At 48.7% G+C, this 23,522-nt stretch overlaps 2 protein-coding genes across 2 annotated transcripts in view; one reads left to right on the forward strand and one right to left on the reverse strand.

Moving 5' to 3' along the window:
- LZTR1 (leucine-zipper-like transcription regulator 1) overlaps window positions 1–13,204 on the forward strand; it is a 38,895-nt gene extending 25,691 nt beyond the window's left edge. Inside the window, exons 11-19 of the mRNA XM_010584752.1 lie at window positions 868–963; window positions 2,021–2,204; window positions 4,038–4,207; window positions 6,091–6,247; window positions 6,964–7,090; window positions 8,192–8,341; window positions 8,555–8,660; window positions 9,508–9,588; window positions 12,430–13,204. Of these exons, the coding sequence (XP_010583054.1) occupies window positions 868–963; window positions 2,021–2,204; window positions 4,038–4,207; window positions 6,091–6,247; window positions 6,964–7,090; window positions 8,192–8,341; window positions 8,555–8,660; window positions 9,508–9,588; window positions 12,430–12,546 (1,188 nt within the window). The 3' untranslated portion in view covers window positions 12,547–13,204. The remainder of the gene's footprint in view (window positions 1–867; window positions 964–2,020; window positions 2,205–4,037; window positions 4,208–6,090; window positions 6,248–6,963; window positions 7,091–8,191; window positions 8,342–8,554; window positions 8,661–9,507; window positions 9,589–12,429) is intronic.
- Window positions 13,205–16,097: 2,893 nt separating this feature from the next.
- Window positions 16,098–23,522, reverse strand: part of RNPEP (arginyl aminopeptidase (aminopeptidase B)) — a gene marked incomplete at its 5' end in the record, with an annotated part of 7,673 nt that continues 248 nt past the window's right edge. Inside the window, 10 exons of the mRNA XM_010584753.1 lie at window positions 16,098–16,262; window positions 17,379–17,521; window positions 18,157–18,381; window positions 19,055–19,163; window positions 19,517–19,629; window positions 19,847–19,960; window positions 20,584–20,819; window positions 20,943–21,059; window positions 21,661–21,809; window positions 23,374–23,514. Of these exons, the coding sequence (XP_010583055.1) occupies window positions 16,098–16,262; window positions 17,379–17,521; window positions 18,157–18,381; window positions 19,055–19,163; window positions 19,517–19,629; window positions 19,847–19,960; window positions 20,584–20,819; window positions 20,943–21,059; window positions 21,661–21,809; window positions 23,374–23,514 (1,512 nt within the window). The remainder of the gene's footprint in view (window positions 16,263–17,378; window positions 17,522–18,156; window positions 18,382–19,054; window positions 19,164–19,516; window positions 19,630–19,846; window positions 19,961–20,583; window positions 20,820–20,942; window positions 21,060–21,660; window positions 21,810–23,373; window positions 23,515–23,522) is intronic.

A 23,522-nucleotide genomic window follows, 5' to 3' on the forward strand; every position in this document is an offset into this window, starting at 1 on the left:
TGATTGTGCCAGAAACCCTGGGAATGAAGTTTTAAGAGCAGCAACACTGGTGAAAATTATGTCTGTCTGGTTTAGTAAGTTACACTAATCCAGATGAATTTCTAAAGCTGCAAAGGAGAAGAAACTTCTAAACTGAGAAGATCTGTGCATTACTGAGACATAACCTGAATTTATCAGAGCACATTATATATAGTTGCAATATGAAAATGATACTAATGACCTTTGTACTCCGAGGTTCCAACTGCCTCCTGGAAAGAGTGGGTTAGGGGTTTGCAGATCCATGTGTCATTTCAAGACCCATTTTTAATTACTGAAATAAAATAGAATGAGAAAAAGCAGCACAGGGGAATGATTCTGTAGTAATGAAAACAATTACAAAATTTTAAAAAGAACATGTTTTCTGAAGAAAAACATGAGAAATTTGAACTTACCTGCATTCATTTTGCAAAAAAAAGTTATAAAACGCTTTGCAGAGATCAGATAACAGATCCTCAACAAGAGATGAAGTAGATTATGAAGAACAATAGCAAAAAAACACACTGTTGTTTTGAAAAGAGAAAATTAAACTGAAAATCAGATGCAACAATAAGAAGCAACGCCTGTGACACTGAACCTACGCAACAGCTTCCACTCAGTGAATGTAACAAAGACTTTCCAAATGGTGTTTGCCATTAGCCTTTAGGGAAAATAGATGTTGAATTTCATCTGTATGTGCAGAGCAGATGCAAGGTTGCCTTTGATTCTAACTTAAACTATAGGTATAGTAACCTGGAGTTCAGCCCAGGTTTTTACAACTTCTGCCATCTGCCACCATGACGTGATTTGGGAATAAAAGTTTAAAATGTATTCTTCCTTTGCCTTTGACAGAAGGAAGAACGAGTCCGAGGGCATACTGCAATTGTTACAGCTCGCTGCAAGTGGCTGAAAAAGAAAATCATACAGGCAAGGGAGAGGTTGAAACAGGTGAGTATTTTGGAAGAGTAATCTTATGGCAAGGTAGTGCTTATTCTGCCCAGTTTCGGAAATAATGTTGTCAGGAAAAAAATAGTATCTGCTGAGACAGATGTAGGACCAGAGCAGCATCTGATGCTAAGGTGCTCTTGAGCAAGTAAACTAAAGACAATAATTAGTATTAACATAGGCTAGTGTAACATGGAGGAGCCAAAGTTAATCCAGTTATCTGGATTTGGCGGTATGGTTCTTGGGAGCTCTCATAGCTGTCTAAGTTCTAATCTAAAACCCCTGAGGAGGTATGCGTACCCCTCCTTCTGGGGATGGTAAAAGCTGCATGTCATTGGGGATAGCCTGCCAGATTAGACAGATTAGAGGGAAGGCAGTGTTAAGGTTTTGAGGCTGGCTGTGTTCTCTTCACTTTAGTATTTCCTGACTTTTTCCAGAGTTGAAGGTCTGGTGCCTCTGGTTCATTGTCTATTAATTTTAACTGCTTACAGCTTTTCAGCAGCAAACACTTATTGCTCTTGAGGAAGTGGTAGCACACAACCTGCAGTAAGACATATGGATGCCTCATTGCCCCTTAGTTAATTGCTTTGTCGTCCCACAGCCCTCCATCTTCACTGGAAAAGGCTGTGGGGAAAGGCTGTCAAAGTGAAACTTGAAAGTAACAGACTGGCTTAAAATGCTTCTGTGCAGCACTTTGAGCTCTGACTTTGCAAGGCAGGGGTCTGTGGAACCTGTTCCTACATCTTCCTTCTCCAAGGAGAGATGATGTTCCTGCTGAGGGCAGAAATGTGAGCTCAGTGGAATTCATTCCTCCCTTTTTCTGAGTTCCTGCTTCTGAGCTTTATCCAGGAGCTCACATTTGTTGTGATCCACGTTTGTCACAGAATATGGAACAGTAAGTCTAAGGCATATGAATTCCTTGTTATCTTGAAGATAAAAGAGATCTTGGGTCTTGAAGAATGTGCAGTCATGAGAATGATCTTTCCTTTGGTTTGATAGTAATGTGTGTGAGCTAACACAGCCTTGTTGCCATGTTTGAGTGTTTTTTCACTCTCATTAGAAATCAAAGCAAGATATTGAAGACGAGGGACATGCGACATGTCAGAAGGATGGGATTGGTGGGAATGTCAAGTTGTGCCGCCTGCAGCCACTACTGCAAGTGCCCATCCGAGAGGCTGAGGCGCAACCCTTCGAGGTGCTCATGCAGTTTCTGTATACAGATAAAATAAAATACCCTCGCAAAGGTAGGACAGCAGGATAAAAAAAAAAATACTAGCGACTGGGGAGCAAACATTTATTTTGATACAGAGCAGGATCAAGCATTTGCAGATGATCAATCCTGCTCTAAGCTCTTAATTACTTACCTGAGATTTTAAAAAAAAGCAGATTTCTATCAAAGCATACTATCAGCGCTTTGTTTTTTCCTAATTCTTTTCAAACATCAAGGAAAAGTAGGTTCTTGATCATTCCAAAAGGTGTAAAAAAAACCAACCAAACAAACAAAAATTTCATAGTATTTTGAACATTACTGTAGCCTGCCTGGAAGGACCATGTATCCTGGGTTGGCTTATTTCCTTTTTCTGGTATTGTTTTGATCCGTTGCAAACTGAGCCCACACAGAAAGGCAGAGCAAGCCAGTATTTATCATCTCTTCAAAATGCCAATCCAAAGGAATGCCTCAAGAAAGGAAAAATCCATTTGATACATTCATTGAAGATCCCTGAGTTAAAAATACTTGTAGGCTGGGAGATAATAGCCAGAGATCTCTCAGCTCCCACACAGCAAATCTAACTCATGGCCATGTTTGAGTGATGAGGTCTGTTGGGCTGTGGGAGTCAGACTGGATACCCAGGGGGGACTCCAGCTGGTGGGGCTGAGGAAGCCGCAGCTGCGTGGCACAGTCAGGTAAAGTGAGGTACATCTATCCTAATGCTGAAAGCTTTGCCTCAGTTTCAGTCCAGGATCTTTCCTTTCTATAAAAGATAATTCTCAGGAAAATAATGATTTGTATGCAGCTGTCCCACAGCTTTCCCGGCGAGGTGGCCTGCCTGAGAGCAAGCCTAATTAATGGGGACAAGGGAGCCTTCTCATTGGTGTCTGCTGATATTGCCAGAGCCCGCTCTCAGCCGATTCACTGATCCTCAGCATGCTCACTTCAGGACAGGATCAGACCAAGGAAAGGATTATTATACTGAGCTCTTCCCTTTGTTACAGGCTTCTTAGGCAGCCAGCTACCCTTCCCCCAGCCCATCAAATGTTCTGCCTGCAGCTTACCCTTCTGCTGGGATCCTCCAATGGCCCTGTCCTGACCATTTGTATTCCTAGTTGCTCCTCTCAGTTCAGAGAGCAGCACCTTGGGGATCCATCCAGAGGCTGAGCTAATAGAATTGAGCATGCTTATCAAATGGGATTTTCTGATTAGACACAGGGAAGGCACGTGACATGCGAGAAGGCTTTTCTCTATCCAAAAAGTAGTTACAGCAGATGGCCAGAGATCTCCTGTGAGGAGAGCAAAGGCTGTGGAGGATTATTCCTTGAGTTGGTGTCCCTGTAGCCCCATTGCAGTGGCTGTGAGGGTTCCCACTGCCCCTCTCTTACTTCATTCCTCTGTTATAGACCAGCCTCAGATCTGTACGTGCACAAGCACGGAGTGCCTTCATAAGGGTCTGTCAAAATCAGGGAGCTGGTTGCTAATACTGCAAAAAACCCAAGGACTTCGACAGAGCTGTTAGCAGCACTTTGGAAAATTGGGCTGCTTCGGAGCTTGTCAGTGTTTTTAGAGACTTCACTTTGTTTTGAGGGTGTTAGAAAATAGTGATCCAGATTGTCACAAAATCTTTGTCCAAAAAATCTTTTGGGGTTGCTATTTCATGCCTCAATTTTGAAACTCCTTTTTTAGTATCAATTCAGATTTTGTCTAACCAGCAATGGAATTTTTTTCTCCATAACAATCTTCCAGTTGCTGCACATTCTACCATTCCAAATGCTCGGGTTGATGTAAAAAGAACCCTACTTTGAGAAGGCTTCCTCTTTTTGTTCTGTGAGCTCTCCAGCGTTTTTCTTTCTCGTAATTTCAGGTCATGTGCAGGATGTGTTACTTATTATGGATGTATACAAACTAGCCTTAAACTTCAAGCTCTCTCGACTCGAACAGCTCTGCCTTCAATATATTGAAGCATCTGTAGATCTGCAGAATGTGCTTATTGTGTGTGAAAATGCTAACAAGCTTCAGCTGGATCAGCTAAAGGTAATCACATTTTGCATACAGGGTAACTGATAAGAAATAAAAAAAGAATATTTATGTAATTAAAGTTTTGCAAAAGCTATCAGCTGTTGCAAATTCAGTTCTTTCCTATAATTATAGTTGCTTGAGTATATGTTAGTGTGGATTGTCCTGCAGTTGCTCATGAATATTATGTAGGTTTTTTTCACTAAGTGTTTGATATTTTTTGCATATCTGCCCTGCAGGATGTAAAGGGCAGAGTGACTTTGGCTCTTCATCAATTCACTCTCACTGTAGCAAGATGGAACCAGTCCATTTTCTGGTCCCAGTGTTTTATATGGAGACTGCAAACAGGTTCTTTCACCTGGTCTGATGAAAAAAATAAATTCTGTTCTCATGCCTTTGATCTGAAAAACACTCTACTGAAAAAAAAAAATGTTTTCGCGATTCTCCGTCTCTGTGTAGTGGGTCAAGGGCTTCTAGGCATTTGCTGAAAGTCATGGTAGAGTCAATACCCCCAGGCTTCAGACCAGGATTTACTGTGATGGTCTGGTTCCCACCAACAGCAGCCAGAGCCAGTTCTGCGTAAAGCTGCAGAGAAGACAATCCTCCACCCCAAGTCCAAGAGTCAGTGCAAGATCATGCAATGCCTGTTTGAGCAGCCTGTGCCCATCAGTTGGCCATATAGCTGACAATTGCAAGCAGAGGGAGGCTAGAGAAACCAGTATGCACCAGCACTTCCTCAGGCACTCTTTATGCACTAGATTTGGGCAAAGGAAAAGCATCCAGGAGGACAACAGCAGAGTCAGCAGCAAGTATGTAAATGCTGGCACAGCCTTTGGTGCGTAGGACCATGATGCCATTAGCTGCCCAGAAGCTCAAGCAAATATCTCAGCATTGTGGATCTAGTGCCAATAATTTCAGATTAGCCAGCTACCTCCACCTGCCTCAGCTACCACACAGGGGCTCTTCCACACAACTCCATTTGGTCAGGATCACCCTGAGTTGGCATCCTGTCTTCTCAAGTGCGTGTTAGTCCTCGTGGGTAGGTGCCATCTGCAGAAGGCTGCTCTTTCTGGCATCCCTAGTGACTGTTCAAAACATTTCACAGATGGGTCCTCAACAGATCCCTTTGGATCCCAGGTGAAATAACTTGCAGGAAATGGTCAGTAGTAATTATTCTTTGGGTGAATTTTTTACTCACCTTATGGTGAGCTGGTATAGATTATATTTTTTGCTTATTCAGGAGTCCTGAGGGAAAACCTTGGATCACACTGGCAAACAGCGTGCCGTTTTTTGTCACTTTAACTGTTTAGCATTAGGTCTGGTTCATTTGTCACCTTTCCACCACATTGATTTTTCTAGCAAGTTTGTCATACAAGAACCTACAAGAGCTCTTTCAGGCTGTTCGCAGCCTTTACAGAAAAGGTTAAGGCAGAATCCACACAAGGAAGTCCTGCAAAATATCTGTACTCTTAAAGGATAGTGTTAAGAGTTAAGGTCTCTTCACCCTTCTAATTAACTTCTGTATCTAATTGTATAAAGAATTATTATGAGATAGCAACCAATCTTGGTTAGCTCCGTGAGGTTTTTGGCATCTCCCGAGATTCCTGTTTTAGAAAGCTTCAGAGCAGCTAGATGGGAGACAATCTTTTCCTTGTTATTATTTCTTAGTCATGTTTTTCTAGATGCTTAGAATTGTCCTGAATTTCCTGTTCAAGTAGGAGCCTAAGTGGTCACCTAAAAAAGAGGTCATTGTTTGATAGTTTCAGCTGCAGGATCCAGGTGGAGGGTCATAAGAAAAGGATGGCTGTTTACATGTGTGACATGGTAACATTTATGTGATGCTGGAGGGTGACTTCATACAGTAAACCATAATTTTTTAATTAATATTGGGTTTTTTTAAGGAACATTGCCTGAACTTTGTGGTGAAGGAATCACATTTTAATCAGGTAATAATGATGAAGGAATTTGAGCATCTTTCTTCATCCCTCATAGTGGAGATTGTACGGAGAAAACAGCAACCTCCTGTTCGAACACATTCCGATCAGCCACTTGACATTGGTAACTTTTATGCTTTATAATTAGTTGTGCTATTTTTGCATTGCTAATGGTTTGTTTAGTCTAGCAAACAGCGTAGGAAGTAGACCACTGCAGACCACTGATTGTCCAGTTGGTATAACTGCACTTAGGCTGTTTCCCAGACTAAGACAGGGCATGCCCGTTCTGTATCCAGAGCTGGAATGGTACAAGATACCCAAACATCAAAAAATTGAAAGATGAACTTTGAAATTATGAGTGAATTTGGATCAGACTTGTGTGTGCTCTATTTTGCAGTTATTGTATATTTTAAAAGGTTAATTAAAATGTTGGATAAAAGAAGCCTTTATTGAGGATTTGGGAAAGCTTTTTCATGAAGAAACGAAATTTTATATTCCTGGTGGTTGGAAATAATGAAAAGAAAAGGGTGGGGAAAAGTCAGATTTCTTTATCTATAGAGAACACCTTTCAGCACAGCCACTGCCAGTGTTTGCTGTCAGCGGTTTGAAAGCAGAGCTGCCAGGTTTGTTCCTGGGATGGGCAGTAGGTAATGGATTGTGATGGGGAAGGATGAAGCTCATTTTGCTCCAGGATTATGAGGAAGGGCCTACCTCAAACTCACCTCAAGGGTCCCTAAGGCAAGAGGGGCTGGAGCTATGGCTTGGCCATATATTAGTTTGGTAGTACCTGCTCACCTGGAACTATCATGTCTTTAACTATTTCATTACCTTAACTTTCAGGAACATCTTTAATTCAGGACATGAAGGCTTACCTAGAAGGAGCCGGGACTGAATTCTGTGATATCATCCTTCTCTTAGATGGCCACCCACGGCCAGCCCATAAAGCAATCCTAGCAGCCCGCTCCAGGTGAGTTGCTGTTTACTAAAACTGTAACAAATACTGTATGTGTAAAATGTAGTGCTGTGCAATCTGTGGGTCAGCTTGCATTTTTTAGAAGGCAGGGAGGAACTTTGTATCCCCATGAAGTGTAAGATGCAGCTTTGCTCAATGAGTGTAATAAGCCTTTAAGCAACGGTGATTAAATATTTTTTGTCAATTTGATACCCAGCAGGGAAAGGTAGGAGGAAATTAAAACTGTAGAGATTCTCTAGAGGATGTGTAAGAAGCTGCACTGCAAGACAAAGAATTTGTAAAATCACAGGAAGGGAAAAAGGGTGTAAAACATAAGGCGGTTTCAGTGAAGTGGAAAGCAACAGATGTCCACTGAGGTCAGAAAGAGTCTTCTGATGGTGAACATCCATTTTGAATCACATGAAACTTGAATCTCTTTCTCACTTGCTGATATTTAAGACTGGGTATGAATAAGCGTAACAAAAAATGGTGCATAACAGAGACTAGATTGTTCCCATGCTTTGTTGCAGAGGCAAGTAGTTCACCCTTCTGAAGATGGGTACTATTATCCCTCCTCAGTATGTGGGTGAAGTGGGTTTCTCCTTCGCTTGTGTGTTCTGTGTACCTGCACCTTTGTGTTCTGCCAAACCTTAAGTGTTCACATCAAATTTCTATTTCAAATACTGTCACAATTTTTTTCCAGTCCCAGTAATAATATTCAGTATTAGTTACCGAGGTATTTTACCAGAAGCATTTCACAGCTCTTAAAACAGCCCTGCATGATTGGCAGCCTGTAGATACCAAGGAAATTCATAATGCTTTAAGCTCTCTACTGTGTCTTATGCAAATTAGATGAAAATCAAAGCACCATGTGTCCTAATTTTCTAGAAAAAGAGACAAATTTCAGGTAGTGCTGATGAAAATTGGGGGGATTATATTTGGAGTTCTCTCACAGGCAGACATATATGAAACAATAACTTAGCAGTGTTTTTGCCCAGGTTGTCACCTGAATTTGCTTCTTTGAAAGCTGCAGTGCTTAACAGCAGCCTTTGAACAATACTGCGTTAAACCATCTGTCTGCAGAATGTGTTAAATTAGTTTTATTTCCTTTTCCAGTTACTTTGAAGCCATGTTCCGTTCCTTTATGCCGGAAGATGGGCAAGTGAATATTTCTATAGGTGAAATGGTTCCCAGCAAGCAAGCATTTGAATCTATGCTTAGATACATTTATTATGGAGAAGTAAACATGCCTCCTGAAGACTCCCTGTATCCTTAAATCTAAAGTAATTGAAGCATCTGTCTAAAGTGTATGTACAGCAGCTCACCTTCCTTTTGCTCTAGATTGCCAGGCACAACTTGGGAGGATTATTGTCAGGGTCGCATTAACAGGCACTCCATTTTAACTTCTGTCATTGACCTGCATTTACAATCGGTGCCATTACCTTTGCTTTACCTTTTTTTCCTTAATGAGATTAATAGCTATCTCTTTGCTGCACCTTACTATTACGGCTTCTCCAACAACAGACTACAAGCCTATTGTAAGCAGAATTTAGAAATGAATGTCACAGTGGAGAATGTACTCCAGGTAACTGTCCTCAAGCACTTTGAGTAGTCGCTGGACTGAGATACAGGAAAGCCAAAGGGTCTAGTCAAGTGGGTACCCCTAGTGCCAGGTTCACTGAGTTGCTTCCAAACTGACATCCACTGAGACTGCACAAACCCTTTTAATAGTGGTCCTGTGTGGTTTAACACATAGGTAGGAGTGCAGCCTTCAGCAGCTTTGCTTCCTTATCTGCTTTTTGTGTCACTAGTGCTCCTGTGCTGAAGTGTTTAGCAGATATGGCTCAACTAGCCAACAGGATGTTCCTCTTGAACTCCTCATCCCCCATTGTAGACCAGTGTTTCTAAAGGTCTTTTTAAGATGTACCATGTGCCGCTGAGCACTCGTCTACCGGAGAAGGGTTTGGAGTTGTTTGTACCAGGGCAAACAGTGATGTGCAGGTGACATCAGTCTTGTTTTATCAGTAATGCTGACAGGATCTGGCAATGAAGTTTAAGCTAACAAAAAAATATTCTGTGATAAGAGGGCCTACAATGCCATCTACTAGGTAGGCAGACCAAATCCTCTGCAACACGAGCAGAATCATTTCTAGTGTTAACTGCTTTTGGCTCTTGCCAGTCTCACTGGGGCACGTCAGGGAACCTGGCTCTGAAACAGATCTGCAGTTTCCTACTGGTTATCTCCTGAGGACTCCATACATTTTAAATCCAAGGCTTATTTTTGAATAGTTCAGAAAAGATTCAGCTTTGTAATGAAAAATTGAGATGTTTCCCTAGCTCAGAGGAATTGCCTCCTCTGAGTCAGAACAGTGTTTGTGCACTGTACATCTGAGCTATGCAGAAGGAAAATCACATTGTTGCTTTTGCTCTAGATTTTAGAGGCAGCTGACAAGACCCAAGCCCTGGACATGAAGAGGCACTGCCTGCACATCATTGTTCACCAGTTCACCAAGGTTGGTTGCATCTTTTCTGGGGCTTTTGAGAGCTGCTGTCCTCTTTCACTGCGTTGGTTAAAGACACATTAATACAGGAATCCATTTCATTCTTTCTCATGTGAGACAGCTGAGAGCTGGCTGCGTGTTACTGACACTCACTGACAAGTCCGCTAGGCATACTTTTCACACCAAAAATAAAGACTAGAACAGCCTAGTCTGGAAATGTGAAGACCTTCCAAAACAGAAGTTACCCAGAATTGCTTCCATTTCCACTTGTTCCAGCTGCTAATTTTGTGCCATGCCATCGTTGGGTTCTCATGTGTATATCAAGATGTTTGTTATGTATTGCGGGCACAAATCTCTCTTTCACTAGCAGTTACGAATGTGCTGTTCAGATTTCTCTTGAAGTATTCTCTGTCATAGATGTTATATTGTCATGTGCTCAAAAGGTAAATTACCGTGTCCTGGCTGGGCTTTCTGTAGTTTCCATGTTTTGATATGTGGGATGATGCATTAATGATAGGAAAGGTCAAGAGCCTGATGTGCTGATATTTCTGTCCTCACTCAAGAGAACAAGGGTATTGTCGTTTAGTTGTTCCTATGAAATATGATCCCTCCATGAAAGTTTCCCAGCATGTCACCAGTTCATTGCACAACTTATTAGCATTGTTGAAATTGGTACGTAAATCATAGGAATTGGGATTTCTGGATGCTGCACACTGATTGATAATAATTCCCTAGTTAGTATTCAGGTAGCTCGCTCTCTTTATATATTTAAGCTCACAATTCTCCTGCTGCTGCCTATGGGTAAGGAAAGCACTGCTAAGTCCAGTTTGTATCTAGAGATGAGACAGAGGGAGGTATTTGGGTTCTTTATTAAATGCCTAAGTTGCCCAAGCATGATGCATTTTACATTCAGAAATAACTGAAAATGCATAAAAAGCTTTGAAAGTGGAGCTAGCATCCAGGAATCGCACTCCCAATGGATAGTCCCCAGCATGAGGTTACAGCCCCTGCCTTGATCTTAACGTATCTTCTTCTGGCCTCATGAATCCTGCAGAGTGGCCCAGCTTCAGCAGGGGATGGAGAATGGTCCCACTGCGGGTTACAGGATAGCCTGGTGGTTGGGACACCTCCTGGGGTTTGGGGTCAATGCATTGCAGTCCCCGAGAGCTGAAATCTCATGGTCTCAACTTCCCAGTGGAGGCCACAGGAAGACAAACAGGTTGGCACGATTCTCACCAGAACATACTGGGGGGAAATGAACATTGCAACATTTCAGAAAAAGAGATTTGAACTGGAGGGAGTTACTCAATTGTACTCCACTAACCAGAATATGTAGAAATGTTTTATATTTAAACTGTTGACTGTTAAAACAGTTTTCATCAAAATGTGGCTGGAAGACTGTCAAGCAGATGTGCACTAAGAAATCTTAATTATGCAATGTTTTTCTTTGGCCTGAGAGGTTTCAGTGTGTGATTTTTGGCCCAGCACTGGGTGACTCTATGTGTGGCTGGGCACAAATGCTTGCCATTCTGCTCCCTGGCAAGCCACAGGCTCTGAAGGGTGATTTGTTCTAGCTGCACAAGTCCGGTGGGTCATCAGGGCTTAGACAGGCCGGGTGTATGGCCGTTGGGATCTCCTGTTCTTCTAGTTTTGATTAATGCTGTTCTTGATTCGGACTGTTAAGGAGTTTTCCCCACAGTGAGAACATTAATTGAAGAGCTGTTCCCAGAGGTTCCTTAGTTTGGGCAATGTGTTTTTAGGCTTTTGTGTGTCAGTATTGTGCAAAAGCCCTAATAAAACTGCTGTTCTGAAGCATTCGTACTGACACCCTGATCTGTTCCTCCGCAGTGCGTGCCTTAGTGCAGGGGCAGGATTCCCACCAGTGTTATGGGGGTCTCTTTCCCTTCCAGTCCTCGCGGACCCTTATTTTGGGGTTATTACTTCAAGCACGTCCTGAGCTCTTTCTGAAAGTGTACTCAGCTATTTCTTTCCTGAGTTTCAAAATATGCTTGGGACATCTTTATTCTTTATCACAGTCAAGCTTCTTAGAATGAGGTGATGATATTTTATTAGATCAGTTAATACAGGTTGGGTAAGAGGACAGGCTTTTAGGCAGAGTCTGCCTTCAAGGCTGGGCATGTATGTTAATAACTAGAAAGAAGGATTACTGGCTCGTTACTATGAGGTTGTGGAGAAGGAAGGAATGTGTAGAGCTCCTTTTTGATAACAGTTGAGCTTCTGAACAGTCTAAGAGCATAAAGTTTGTTGTAGATTCTCATATATCTGACATGGTGATGATTTTTGTTGGCTAGTGCTCCAGTGACCTGCTTTGACTGCAGGAGGCATGCCAGCAAAATCAGCAGGGACACTAAGCACAACCCCTCCTTAGGAGCACACAGGAGTGAAGAGATCAGGTCCTAAGTTGTGTTCTCAGTAGAAACACACAGACTTCAAGTTCAGGGCTGTGCTGGTCCCCAACTTTGCTTTCAGGAGAGTGCTTAATTGGCATCCATTAGCAGTAGAGTTGTCAATATAAACAGTAATTACACTCCTTTCTCAGAGAGGCAGTGCTGGGGTCAGCATTTCTGCTGTTCTCCATTCCCATCCCCTCCATGCAGCAGTCTGAAATTGGGTTATAAGCGCAGGAAGTCATGACTGGAGGCCCCGTGGGCCATCCTCTGCAGCCCAGCTCCACGACTGTGATTTCACACCATACATGCCCAGCCTTTGACTTGCCTGACCTGCCTGTTTCACATGGGGTGGCAGGGGTAAAACAGTGATACATCAGCTATGATTTGGGGAGGGTTTTAATTTCTTTCTGTTTTTTCTGTTGTGTTTTTCTTTTCCTTGAAGGTCTCCAAGTTGCCAAATCTCCGCTCCCTAAGTCAGCTACTCCTTCTTGACATCATAGAGTCATTAGCTAACCACATATCAGACAAGCAGTGCGCAGAGCTGGGCTCAGACATATGACATGCTTTGGTAATCGAACTTCTCATTTGTTCCTCAAAAAAACTAGAATTTTACAGCTGCCTCTCTTTTTTACCATTCTACACTGAGCTGTTCAGAGTATCTACGCAATGTAACAGGCGGCCCAGAGAAGCATGGACAGCTGACTTGCTCTCCCGTGGATTTGCTCGGTTTGTACCTTTGTGGAGAAGGGTTTGGTCTCTGTTACGCAACTGTAAAATTGAAACCATTACAGGAAAGAATTTATTCCACATGGTTTGGGGAGTAACTAAGTTCAGAATCAAGCCCGTTATTACTTTTATACTGTAAAAGAAAGCAGTCATGAGTAAGAGAATCATTAATACTTTGAAACACAATAAAGAATACTATTTAAAGAACTTGAGCTGACACAGCCAGGGGCTGTAAGGAGAAGTCAGATAAAACAAAACTGGAAACAGAGAGCATGGTGTTTGCAGTGAGGCTGACCGTTGGACCAGAATGTAGTGACTTTTCAGAGACTCCATGGCATGGATTAAAAGATAAGCCCTCTTGCAACTGCCTGGATTGGTGGGCTGTGGGAAGTCCAGACCTGTGCTCTGCAGCAGGTCAGACTAGAAGATTACAGGGTCCTTTCTGACCATCAAATCCATTAATCCTGTCTTGCTAAGCTTTTCTAAATCAATTTATTAATAAAGAGTTAACATCTTCTCCTGGCATTTCATGATTGACTTGGCTTTCATTTTGGAAAAAATTAAGCAAGAAGAGCTCCGAGCTTGATGAAGGTCACTTTGTTAAAAATAAGTGTGCTACATCTTGTTACTAATTTTATGCTGAAGTGTCTTCGTTAGTCATTGCCTTTGCAGGAAGGTGAATGAAGGCAGAGCGCCCTTCCCAGCCAGTTCAGAAGCAGCTGCTGTTCCCTCCGGGTTGCAGCTCCCCAGCTCCCCGCTGCGCTGGATGCTTCCCACACTGCAGAGGGGAGAGGAGCTTTACCTCTCGCTGGCTGCTGAATGATGCAGCTTGGTTGGGGAGCATCAGAGATCAGCTGGTGTTCGTGAAGTATCAGAACTGCTCCCCAGTCCTGCTGAGAGCCACCAAGGCAGCCCAGAGGAGAGAGTGACACAGAAGCTGAGAATCAAAATCTTGTCCTGCCTTAAGCTGCACTGGTTCGCAGAGGTGAAGCAGAAGGCAGTGCTGATGTGGTGCTGCTTTCTGCTTGGCTCTCAGGAATGGCAAGAGCTGGCTTGAGCTGGAGCCGTGGAAGATCCTTCCTGAGAAGCACAGCTGCCCAGCTCCTGTGTTTCCAGTCTTGCGGCCATAATTTTTAATTCAGGCCAGTAAAGTGTTCCTGGTGCAGTACGAGTTGTGAGCTCCTGTTCAGCATCCTGTAGCATGGCATGCATGTGCATGCTTCAGTATGCTGAGGGCCTTGCAGTCTCTGTGAAACGGAGAATCTGTGATTTCATTTAATACAAGGGAGGTGCTTTAGGGACCACTCGATCTGTCTTGCAGCTGATGGCTTGCTCAGGTGAGTCAGACCAGAGGTGGCAGAGGCATCAGAGCCAAGGGCTCATTTTCAACCAGAGGGATTATTTCCAGATGCCTCACAGGTAATGAAGTCTCTTGTTGGAGGTCATGTTAATTGTACCAACAGTCTGCACGTTCCCTGGGAAACCAGAAGATCTGCAAATGGAGAAAGTTTATACGCTACAACTTGTAAGAATACTACAAGTTATTTTCAGCAATGCTGAATCCGCTAGAGGACACCCATTTCCCAAACATGTGCAGCCTTGTTCCCAGTAAGGAAGAACAGCCTGATTGCAACCATGCCATAACCAGCCCCTTTGACTCCATTTTCTCGAACTGTTTGGTGTTTGGAGCTTACCCCTGAGCCCATCTGCAAGGGAGTGTGCAGCCTCTGTACCCTCTGAGCTGGGGCACTGTGGGCGTCCTTGCTTTGGAGATGGTTTTGGCTTAGTCCCGGCTCTAGTGACCGTAGTGCTCGGTCAGAGTTGCATTGCGTCAGTGAGATTTATTGTCTGAAAAATTGCGGTCTATGGCACTGTTACGTTGTCATGATTTGCCTCTGGGCTGCTGTTGTGCAGTGTGCTAGGACTGTGCACCCCTCCAAGAGAGGAGACAGGGACCTGTCCAGCAGGGGCCTGAGCTGTCCCCACCCTGCACTTGGGAGCACAGTGGGGGCTGTGGTGGGTCCCTGTGCGGTTTGGCCCTGCGGGCCTGGGCTGGGTCTCGGGAGAAGGAGGGAAGAGAAGTGCCAGGGCTGTTCGGGGGGAAATGGGCCAGGCCTATAGGGTCAGGTGGATGCAGGGTCCAAAAGGGACAGCCTTGCCAGCCCCATAGGGCACCCCTGGGTTTCCTAAGGGATCACAGGACTGGAGGACTGGCAGTTGCAGCTGGTGTTGGAGGAGCTACTGCCACAGACCTGGCAGCAGGGCCAGCACATGCAGTGGGGTTTATTTGAGCTTTCTGAGGCCATTGGGTGTTCTCGTTATTGCCACTTCAGAGCATCCTTTTGGGACGGTGGCCTCGGGGGCCTTTATGGCCAGCAGGTTACTGGCGTTATTGGTGTTAGTGCAGCCCTGGGGCAGTTTTGTACTGGAATTTTGGGGAGCATGCTCATATTCCTGCATTTGGTAAACAGTAAGTAACTGTGGCTGTCTAGCTTTGTCTTACTCCTACAGTCTCCGCCATATGTAGGCCACACTGGATCTTTAAAGCCCTCAAGTCATGCTTTACTTGCACCATTGTCCACACTCTGGGATTTATCCCAGCAAACTGCAAAGAGCAGGTCCCAGTAAGCGCACGGCATCACCTCCGTGCCTGTTCGGGCTTGTGGCATTTGCTGTCAGTACCTGGCTGCTCACCAGAGCAGGGGGTTGATTTCCCAATTGAAGATGCCTAGCTAAAAGCCTGTCAGGCTGTGCAGGGGGCAGAGACCCCCCATCCATGATGCTGCTGTTCAGAAATCTGTTGTCCCTGTGTTTTAGGTCCAGGTTTACAAGATGGCCTTAGCCCCCCAATGGCTGCTCCCACCAGGCACGGGTTTCCCCAGGGACTGTGCAGCCGGGTGCCTTCACCTCATCCTGCCTGCACGGAGCTGGGGGCAGGCATGGGAGCCCACACAATGCTGCTGGTTTGGTGGCAGCTCTCTGTTGGGGCTTGGCATGCTGCCTGCCCTGCTGCAGAGCACTGCCCCCCCCCCGCCAGGAGAGGGACTGCTGGTGGGAGAGCAGGAATGCACCCCTTTCCCCGACTCCAAAGTGAGCCCCCAGTGTGATGGAGGGGTGGGGGGGTAGACACCTTGGTGTGTGAAGAGGGAGGAGCGACCTGCGCATCACAGACCAGGGCTGGCAGAGTGCCCTCCTGGGGCACCAGCCTGGTTCCTGGGCAAGACAGGGAGTCACGCTAAGGCTGCCCATGGATTACTGAGAACAGGAAAAGCACAAAGAGAAAAAAAATTACAAACTTTAATAAGGAAATGTGTGCAGTGAGGGAGAAAGCACTGAGGTCCTGCCAGAGGGAAAGCTGGTGGAGGCAGCAGAGCCCAGGCTGCACTAGTCCTCCACCACCTCCAAGCCCAGGATCTTCTTGATGTAGTTCTGGACATTGACATGGAGCTGGGGGGCCGTAGCAGAGAAGGTCTCCATGGCCAGGGCCTGGGCAGACTCTGACCCAGCCCACATGGCACGGTAGAGGGGCAGAGTGTACTTCTGCTTCCCCTGCAGAGACAGAGCAGGGTTACATCCCCAGCCTCCTCCCCAGCTCCAGTGGGGTGAAGCCCCAGGAGCCCCACATCTCCTCGCAGGGCACAACACCTCCAGCATCGCCCTGCTCTTGGCCAGGGAGAGAGCACAAAGGGGACACAGTGGAAAATGCCACCATGGGCAGCCCTTGGGACTATGGCACCTGGAGAGGGGAGAAGACCTTGACCTTGGAGAATGAGTGGGCTCATGAGAAGTTCTTGAAGTTCAACAAGGCCAAGTGCAATCCCACTCTCAGTACAGGCTGGGGCATGGACGGATTGAGAGCAGCCCTGTGGAGAAGGCTTTGGGGTACCGGTGGGTGACTAATTGGACACGAGCCAGCAATGTGCACTCGCAGCCCAGAAAGCCAACCATATCCTGGGCTGCATCAGAAGAATCGTGGCCAGCAGGTTGAGGGAGGTGATTCTGTCCCTCTACTCTGCTCTCCTGAGCCCCCAACCTGGAGCACTGCATCCAGCTCTGGGGCCCCCGGCACAAGACAAGATATGGACTTGTTGGAGCAGGTCCAGAGGAGGCCATGGAAATGGGCAGAGGGCTGGAACACCTCTGCTATGGAGAGAGGCTGAGAGAGTTGGCATTGTTCAGCCTGGAAAAGTAAAGGCTCCAGGGAGACCTTACTGCAGCCTTTCCATATATAAAGGAGCTTATAAGAAAGATGAAGAGAGACCTTTTACCAAGGCCTGTAGTGACGAGACAAGGGAGGAGGTTTAAACTGATAGAATGTGGGTTTGGGTTTAGATTAGACATAGGGAAGAAATATTGTACAATGAGGTTGGTGAGGCACTGGAATAGGTTGCCCAGAGAGGTTGTGGATGCCCCATCCCTGAAAGTGTTCAAGGTCAGGTTGGATGGGGCTTTGAGGAACCTGATCTAGCAGAAGATGTCCCTGCCCATGGCGGGGGGGGTGGGCTAGATGATATCTGAAGGTCCCTTCCAACCCAAACCTTCTGTAGGTCTATCAAGAGCAAGGATCAACCCCTGGCCCTCTGGCATGGAAGGTCCTGTGCCCCATGCCAGTCTCTCCCCCAATGGCACACTGCTGGGCGCAGCCACCACTGTACAGGGACCAACCTGGCTGTGGAGGAAGTCCTTGACTTTGCTGTACTCGGCCTCAAGGTTGTTCTTGAGGACGATCTGGCACCAGCGGAGTCGCAGCTCAGCGTTCTGGGCCTTGGAGATCTTTGGGTACATCTTGCTCAGCCTTTCCACATTGCCTGCGAGAGGGGGGATCGTCGCCATCTCCGCAGGGACTCTCCCTCCAGCTCCCAGCCTGCGCTCTGAGGGGACCCTGTGAGCCCATCCTGGCTGTGCTGCAAATCCTCTGGGATGCTCCCAGCCTCGGGCCAGCCCTGGACCCTCCCCTAGCCTTCCAGCACCCCCAGCTCTGGGAGCATCCGAGGCACTCGCTGGCTCTGGGCAGGAGGGTGCTCATGTTGGGCCTCCTGGGGCCAGGCAGACCTGCAGAGCCACATGCCCAGTGGCTTGGGATGCCAGCACGAAGGGTGGGGAGGTCCCTCAGCAAAGACTGCCAAGGAAAGGTGAGGTGACATGGGGAGGTAACAGCCCAGCTGAGCCAGCCTGGGGACAGCAGGACTCCTCCCTGCCACTGCGTGTCCCCATACATCCAGGGACACAATTCTTCTGGCTCTCCACCCTACCACCACACTGGTCGAGGCTTCCCAGACACCAGGAACTGCACTGCTGGACTGCAGTGGAGATGGGCTGATGGCCATGCACACCTGCATCCCGCTGATGTGTCCTCACATCCCCAGCAAACTGGCTGGACCGGGGCATGTCACCCTGTGTCTCCTCTGAGCACCAGAGCCCCAGGAAGTGACCTGGCCCTCACCTTCTGGCAGGGGAGATTTCTGCAGGACCTGATCCAGGAAGTAGACCAGCTGGTACGTCCTCCAGACCGTGATGTCCACGGCTTCAATCGCCTCCATGTTCAAGCCATCAGCTGCCCAGAGCTCTGCCAGCTCATCTGCTGGCTTCATCAGCTGCTCCCCCGGTGAGAGGTCGGGCAGGAAGGGGGGCCAGCCCGGTGTGTTCAGCCAGCGGTCAAACTCAAAGCCTGCAGGGAGGAAGGGAAGGAGAGCTGGGACAGGTTTTCTGAACCCCACACTGGGTGCTGCTGCCCAGACATCCCACTGCTTTCTCTGAGAGCATCCCCAGCACCAGCAAATCTGCCCAGGGATGGTGACAAGTAAAGACTTAACAGGGTGAGGCCGCTGAGCCATCCCGGGCTCCATGTGTGCTTGTGCACTAACAGCCCCGCCACTGCCAGCAAGATGAACCAGCTCCAGCAGGAAAAGCTCCTGCCAAGCCTGCACCTCTGTAGCAAGGCTAAGCTGAGCCTGAGGCACTGGCTGAGCCCCATCCCAGTGCTCGCCAGTGGATCCACCGGCAAATGCTCACATCTTGGTGCTAGAGTCACCAGGCTGAGCTGTCGGTGGGGAAACCCCATGAAACAGCACCTGAGCACAGAGCACAGACTGGATTTGTATGAAAAAAAAATCAGGCTGAGCGGGTGCACGCCTGAGCCCAGGTTAGTGCCTGATCCCAGGCTGGCCAGCGCTGTGCCTCCTCCATCAGAGCTGAGGCCAGTAGCAGCAGTCTCCAATAAAACACACAAAATAATGTGCACAGGGTCTGCAGGGGACTCGGGACAGGTCCAATGCCCATGGGGTGCTGGTTTGCAAAGTGGCACCACCCCAGTCCCCTGGCCAAGAAGGCACCATGCTGACCTGGGATGGAGTCCACGCCTTTCTCCTTCAGCTCGGGGAAGTACTCCAGGAAGAAACCAAGGGCGTCATCCGCTGTGATGCTCTGGAACTTGAACCGGTTCACATAGGCCTGCAGAGACGGCCAGGGCGTGATGCTGCACGCGCTCACCCCTGACACATGCTCCGTCTCATGGGGGCTTAGCGTTGCTGAGCCCACACCAGCCCCCGTTCTGCCCCCAGGGGCTGCCCAGCCCCCTGCATCCCCTGGGACACCCCTGAGCATTGCCACCATCTGCTGCCAGTGCAATGCCAAGCTCTGCCCTCATCTCTTTCCCCCCGTGAACATCTCTACTTCCCATCTCCTCTTCCTCTCCCCAGTGACCCTGTTCAGCCCGTCCTTCCCCGGGTCCTGCTGTGCTCCAGCCTCCTGCCGTGGGGTTTTGTATGACTTGGCAGGTCCACCTGGTACCTCCTTGTACCAACCTGGAGGAAGGCATCGAACTTGCTCTGGTCCCCCACGAGATGGGCTAAGTAGCTCACGAAGCAGTACCCCTTCTCGTAGGGCGTTTCATTGTACGTGTCATCCGGATTGACACCTAGAAAAAGGGAAAACCCTCAGAAATCATCTGCCCATCTGCAAAACAAAACAGCCCTCGTGTGTGCCGAGATGTCCACTTTCTGTGCTGGGTGCAAGCCTGTCACATACCCCTGGAGCCATTGCCTCACTCGGGTCCCACCACCAGCACCGGCTTTACTGCAAGCCATGAAACAAACACCCAGCTGGCTGCAGGAGGATGGGGACACCCCACAGACCTGGCTCGATGATCACCCGCAGCTTGTTGAGCGGATGGTCCTCCCCGGTGTTGTCCATGTGCTGGCGCAGGAGAGCTCTTCCCGTTGCAGCCTCCAGGCAGGTGTATGCTGAACCTGGGCAGAGACAAGCAGGAGGCGTTAGGAGACCACAACCAGACCCCTGTGCGCTTCGAGCGCAACGGGTGCTGCTACAGGAGGGAAACAGCATTAGCTTATGAGCTGGGAGAGGAGGAAACCAATAAACAAGGCATTGGGATGGTGGAATTGCAGGGAAGCATGGCAACCCAGACCTCGGTTAGCAAGAGGCTTTTAGAGCCATTTAAATTTATCTGATTGCAGCAAATTGCGCCGGGAGCACCTGAGCTGCTGGATGTGACCGTGTGTCCAGAGGGGAGCTCAGGCCAGCTTGGATCAGCTCCCCGAGGGAGCTGCAGGAACAAGAGGAAGGTGAGGCTGGGCAAGATCGCAGCGCCCACATCCCTAGCACGGGTCTGCGGGGGCTCCATCCATCTCTCAGAGCGAAGGCAGTTCTGTTGCTAACACGAAACCCCTGGGGCGTTGCAGGCTGCTGCTCTTCACCTCTTCCAAGATGCAGGGCAGGCTCTGGCCCCGCACGCAGCGCTTGGAGGGATGCGCTGAGCCGCAGCACATGGACCCTGGACCAGCACAGGTCCTGCCTGCAATGGCATGGCCGCACATGGGGACTCGGCACCCCGTGGCTGCGCAAGGCCACGCACCGTAGACCTCGGTGGAAATGCGCCTCTGAGCGTACATGGTGAAGCCTTCGTTCAGCCAAAACTCGCCCCACGTGGCGTTGGTGACCAGGTTGCCAAACCAGCTGTGGGAGATCTCGTGGATGATGACGTCCACCAACGAGCGGTCCCCAGCCAGCAGGCAGGGCGTCACAAAGGTGAGGCAGGGATTCTCCATCCCACCGAAGGGGAAGGAGGGCGGCATGAACAGGATGTCGTACCTGCCAGGGAAGAGCAGATGGCTTGGGTTGGACCCACCTCCTCCTGCGGACACGGCTGGGGACAGAGGGATGCTCCCTCCCTGGCCCCAGGGAGCAAAGTCCTTTGGGAACAGGAGGCCGTACCTGCCCCAAACATAAGGTCCAAAGAGCTTCTCTCCAACTGCCAGGAACTCCTCAATCACCCCATCGTACTCCTTCTTCGCAGCCTCGATCAGGCAGGGCTCGGCCCAGACATGGCTCCTGGCCAAGTGTGTAGAAGAGGAAGCTTTAACCATTAGCAGACTTTTACCCTATTGCTTCATCAGACAAGAACCGCACTGTTTATTCCACAGCAAAATAAAAGTCTGCTGATAAAGGAAGCTAATGAGAGTGCAAACTGCTGTAATCTCTTTCCTTGTCTGAATGTCAGAGGGCTTTTATATGGCTAGTGTGACAGCCAGGAATCCAAACAAACCACTGGCCTTGGGAAGAGACATGGGACCCTCCGTAACGGGGACCCGCTGCTCTCATTCATGTGCATGGGGGTGAAACAAGCAGAGCCAGGGACACCCTCGAAGGCGAGGGGACCCAGCACCGAGGTTCCGCCTCACTCTCAAGAGCAAGAAGCATCCTCATCCGGCAGAGCCCGTGGTCTGATGACGCAGCACCACAGGCACAGCAGAGGGGGAACTGACCGGGACATGCTTATGGTCGGCGTCTCCGCATCTGCCCGCTCTCCAGAGCCCAGCGGTGCAGGAAGAGGCAGCAGGCAGCTGCCACAGGGACAGCACGGCACAGGAGCTTCACCATGTGGCTCCCACAGCCAGGGCTTAACGCTCGGGTCTCCTCCAGAGCCGCTTACCTTGGGCCAACCTCAGCAGACACAATGTCCCCAACAGCCAGAGCGATCAGGTAGGAGGGGATCGGCTGGGACATCTTGAAGATGAAGGTGTTATTGTCTTGCTTCTCCCAGCTCGTGGCACTCATCACAGCTGTGAAACCCTCGGGGACCTGAACACGTAGATAAAAACATCTATTATATCTGTAACGTACAGAGCAGGACATCAGCTAACCCAGCCAGGGACGCCACAATGTCTGATGGCAAACACGTCCCAGCACTCTGAAGGTGGCCCGGTCTGTGGGCACTGCAACTTTTGAGGCGCAGAGCAGGGCAGTAGCACCCCGAGCTCCAGCTTGGGATCACAGCTGCATCCCTGCGACAGCATCACTCGGCACTTGCGCTCAAACACTGGCTGGGTGCAAACACCGGGACAGCCGGACCTGCCGTGCAAGGTGCCAGTGAGATAAAGAAATGCTGGAGCTGCAGGTGCTGTGAAAGGGCAGAGGATGTGGATCCTTCAGCTGCCGCCTCTCCTCCCATTTCTTACACAACAACTTGTTTTTCCTGTTCTCAAGCCAAAGTAGAAGCCATGGCCAATCTGTCAGCCTAGCCTGAGCCCTGGGAGACTGATCTGGTCTCTCTTCTTCTAAACGCGGGGCGAGCCCCCTCCGTGCCGTGGGGAATATGGTTTTCTTGGTACAGAGCATCACACCGGGGCTCTGCGACAGCTGGGCCCTGTGCTCACCTGTTGCAGGGACACGCAGCTGAAGCTTTAAGGGCAGAAATTAGAGCAAGAGACAAAATAAATAAATAAATTCCAGCATCACCAGCCAATGCCACCGCATGCCATCAGCCTTGGCTTGGTGTCACCCTGATAAGCAGCTTCCCTCGCCTGTGGCAACCCGGCATGCCAGGGCAGCCCAGTGCTGGTACCACTGCACGACTGCCTGCACACAAGGAGGGAATTTGGATTATTTAGTCCCATTTTTGTACTAAGCCTGGGGACCAGTGGCTGCTCCTTCCATCCTGGAAGCCTGGCAGCCCCAGCACCGCCACCAGGACATGGTGCCACCTGGTGTCACCCCCTTCTCCAGCTGTGTCCCCCCAAACTTGGCTCATCCCAGTCGTCCTCCTGCTACTACACACGCCAAGAGCAGGCATCCTGCTGCCCTCAGACTGCTGTGGGGCAAAAATAGTTTTTTTCTGTGATAATTCGAGGAATTACTTTGACAAATGCAGCAGCAGGAGGAGAGCAGAGAGGTTTAAACACCAAGCTGGTCCCAACAGTTAGCTGATATTTTGGCATCAAGCATCGATTATTTCGGCCACCTCCCCCTGGGAAAGAAGAGCTTTCAGCAGGCCGGCCGGCTCGTGCACCCGCTCGCAGGCCATCACACGAAGCGGCGCCCAGCACGCGTGGCTGGGGAGAAGCGAGAGGACCACTGGGGTCTGCTTGTATTCATCTAAAGATGAATGTGAGAGAAAAATAGGAGCGTAAATGAATTATTTCTCAAGAGCCTTATCCGCTGGGGGCCTGTGGTGGAGGATTTGAAGGCGGCGTGACAAGTGTCACGGAGGCCCGGGCAGCGGGGCCGCTGAGGCGATGGCCCAACGTTTGAGCTGGCAGCTTCCCCGCAAGCAAACCCTGCAAACGGGCAGGGGGTTTTGCTCCCGCTAGGCGCGAGGGGGGCGGCTGGCTCTGCGCCCCCACCCGCTCCCGGGGGCACCACTTACCTGCACCATGGCCGAATAGGTGCATTTGACCGAGGGGGTGTCGAAGCCAGGGAAGAAGGACCTGTTGAGGACAGCCTGGCCTTGCGTGTACATGTAGGGCTTCTGCTTCCCCGCCGTCTGCTCGGGAGTGAGCCAGCACACCTGGGGGG

This window comes from Haliaeetus leucocephalus, unplaced genomic scaffold, assembly GCF_000737465.1.
Source record: "Haliaeetus leucocephalus isolate CR32 unplaced genomic scaffold, Haliaeetus_leucocephalus-4.0 Scaffold1000, whole genome shotgun sequence".
In the NCBI taxonomy this organism is placed as follows: domain Eukaryota; kingdom Metazoa; phylum Chordata; class Aves; order Accipitriformes; family Accipitridae; genus Haliaeetus; species Haliaeetus leucocephalus.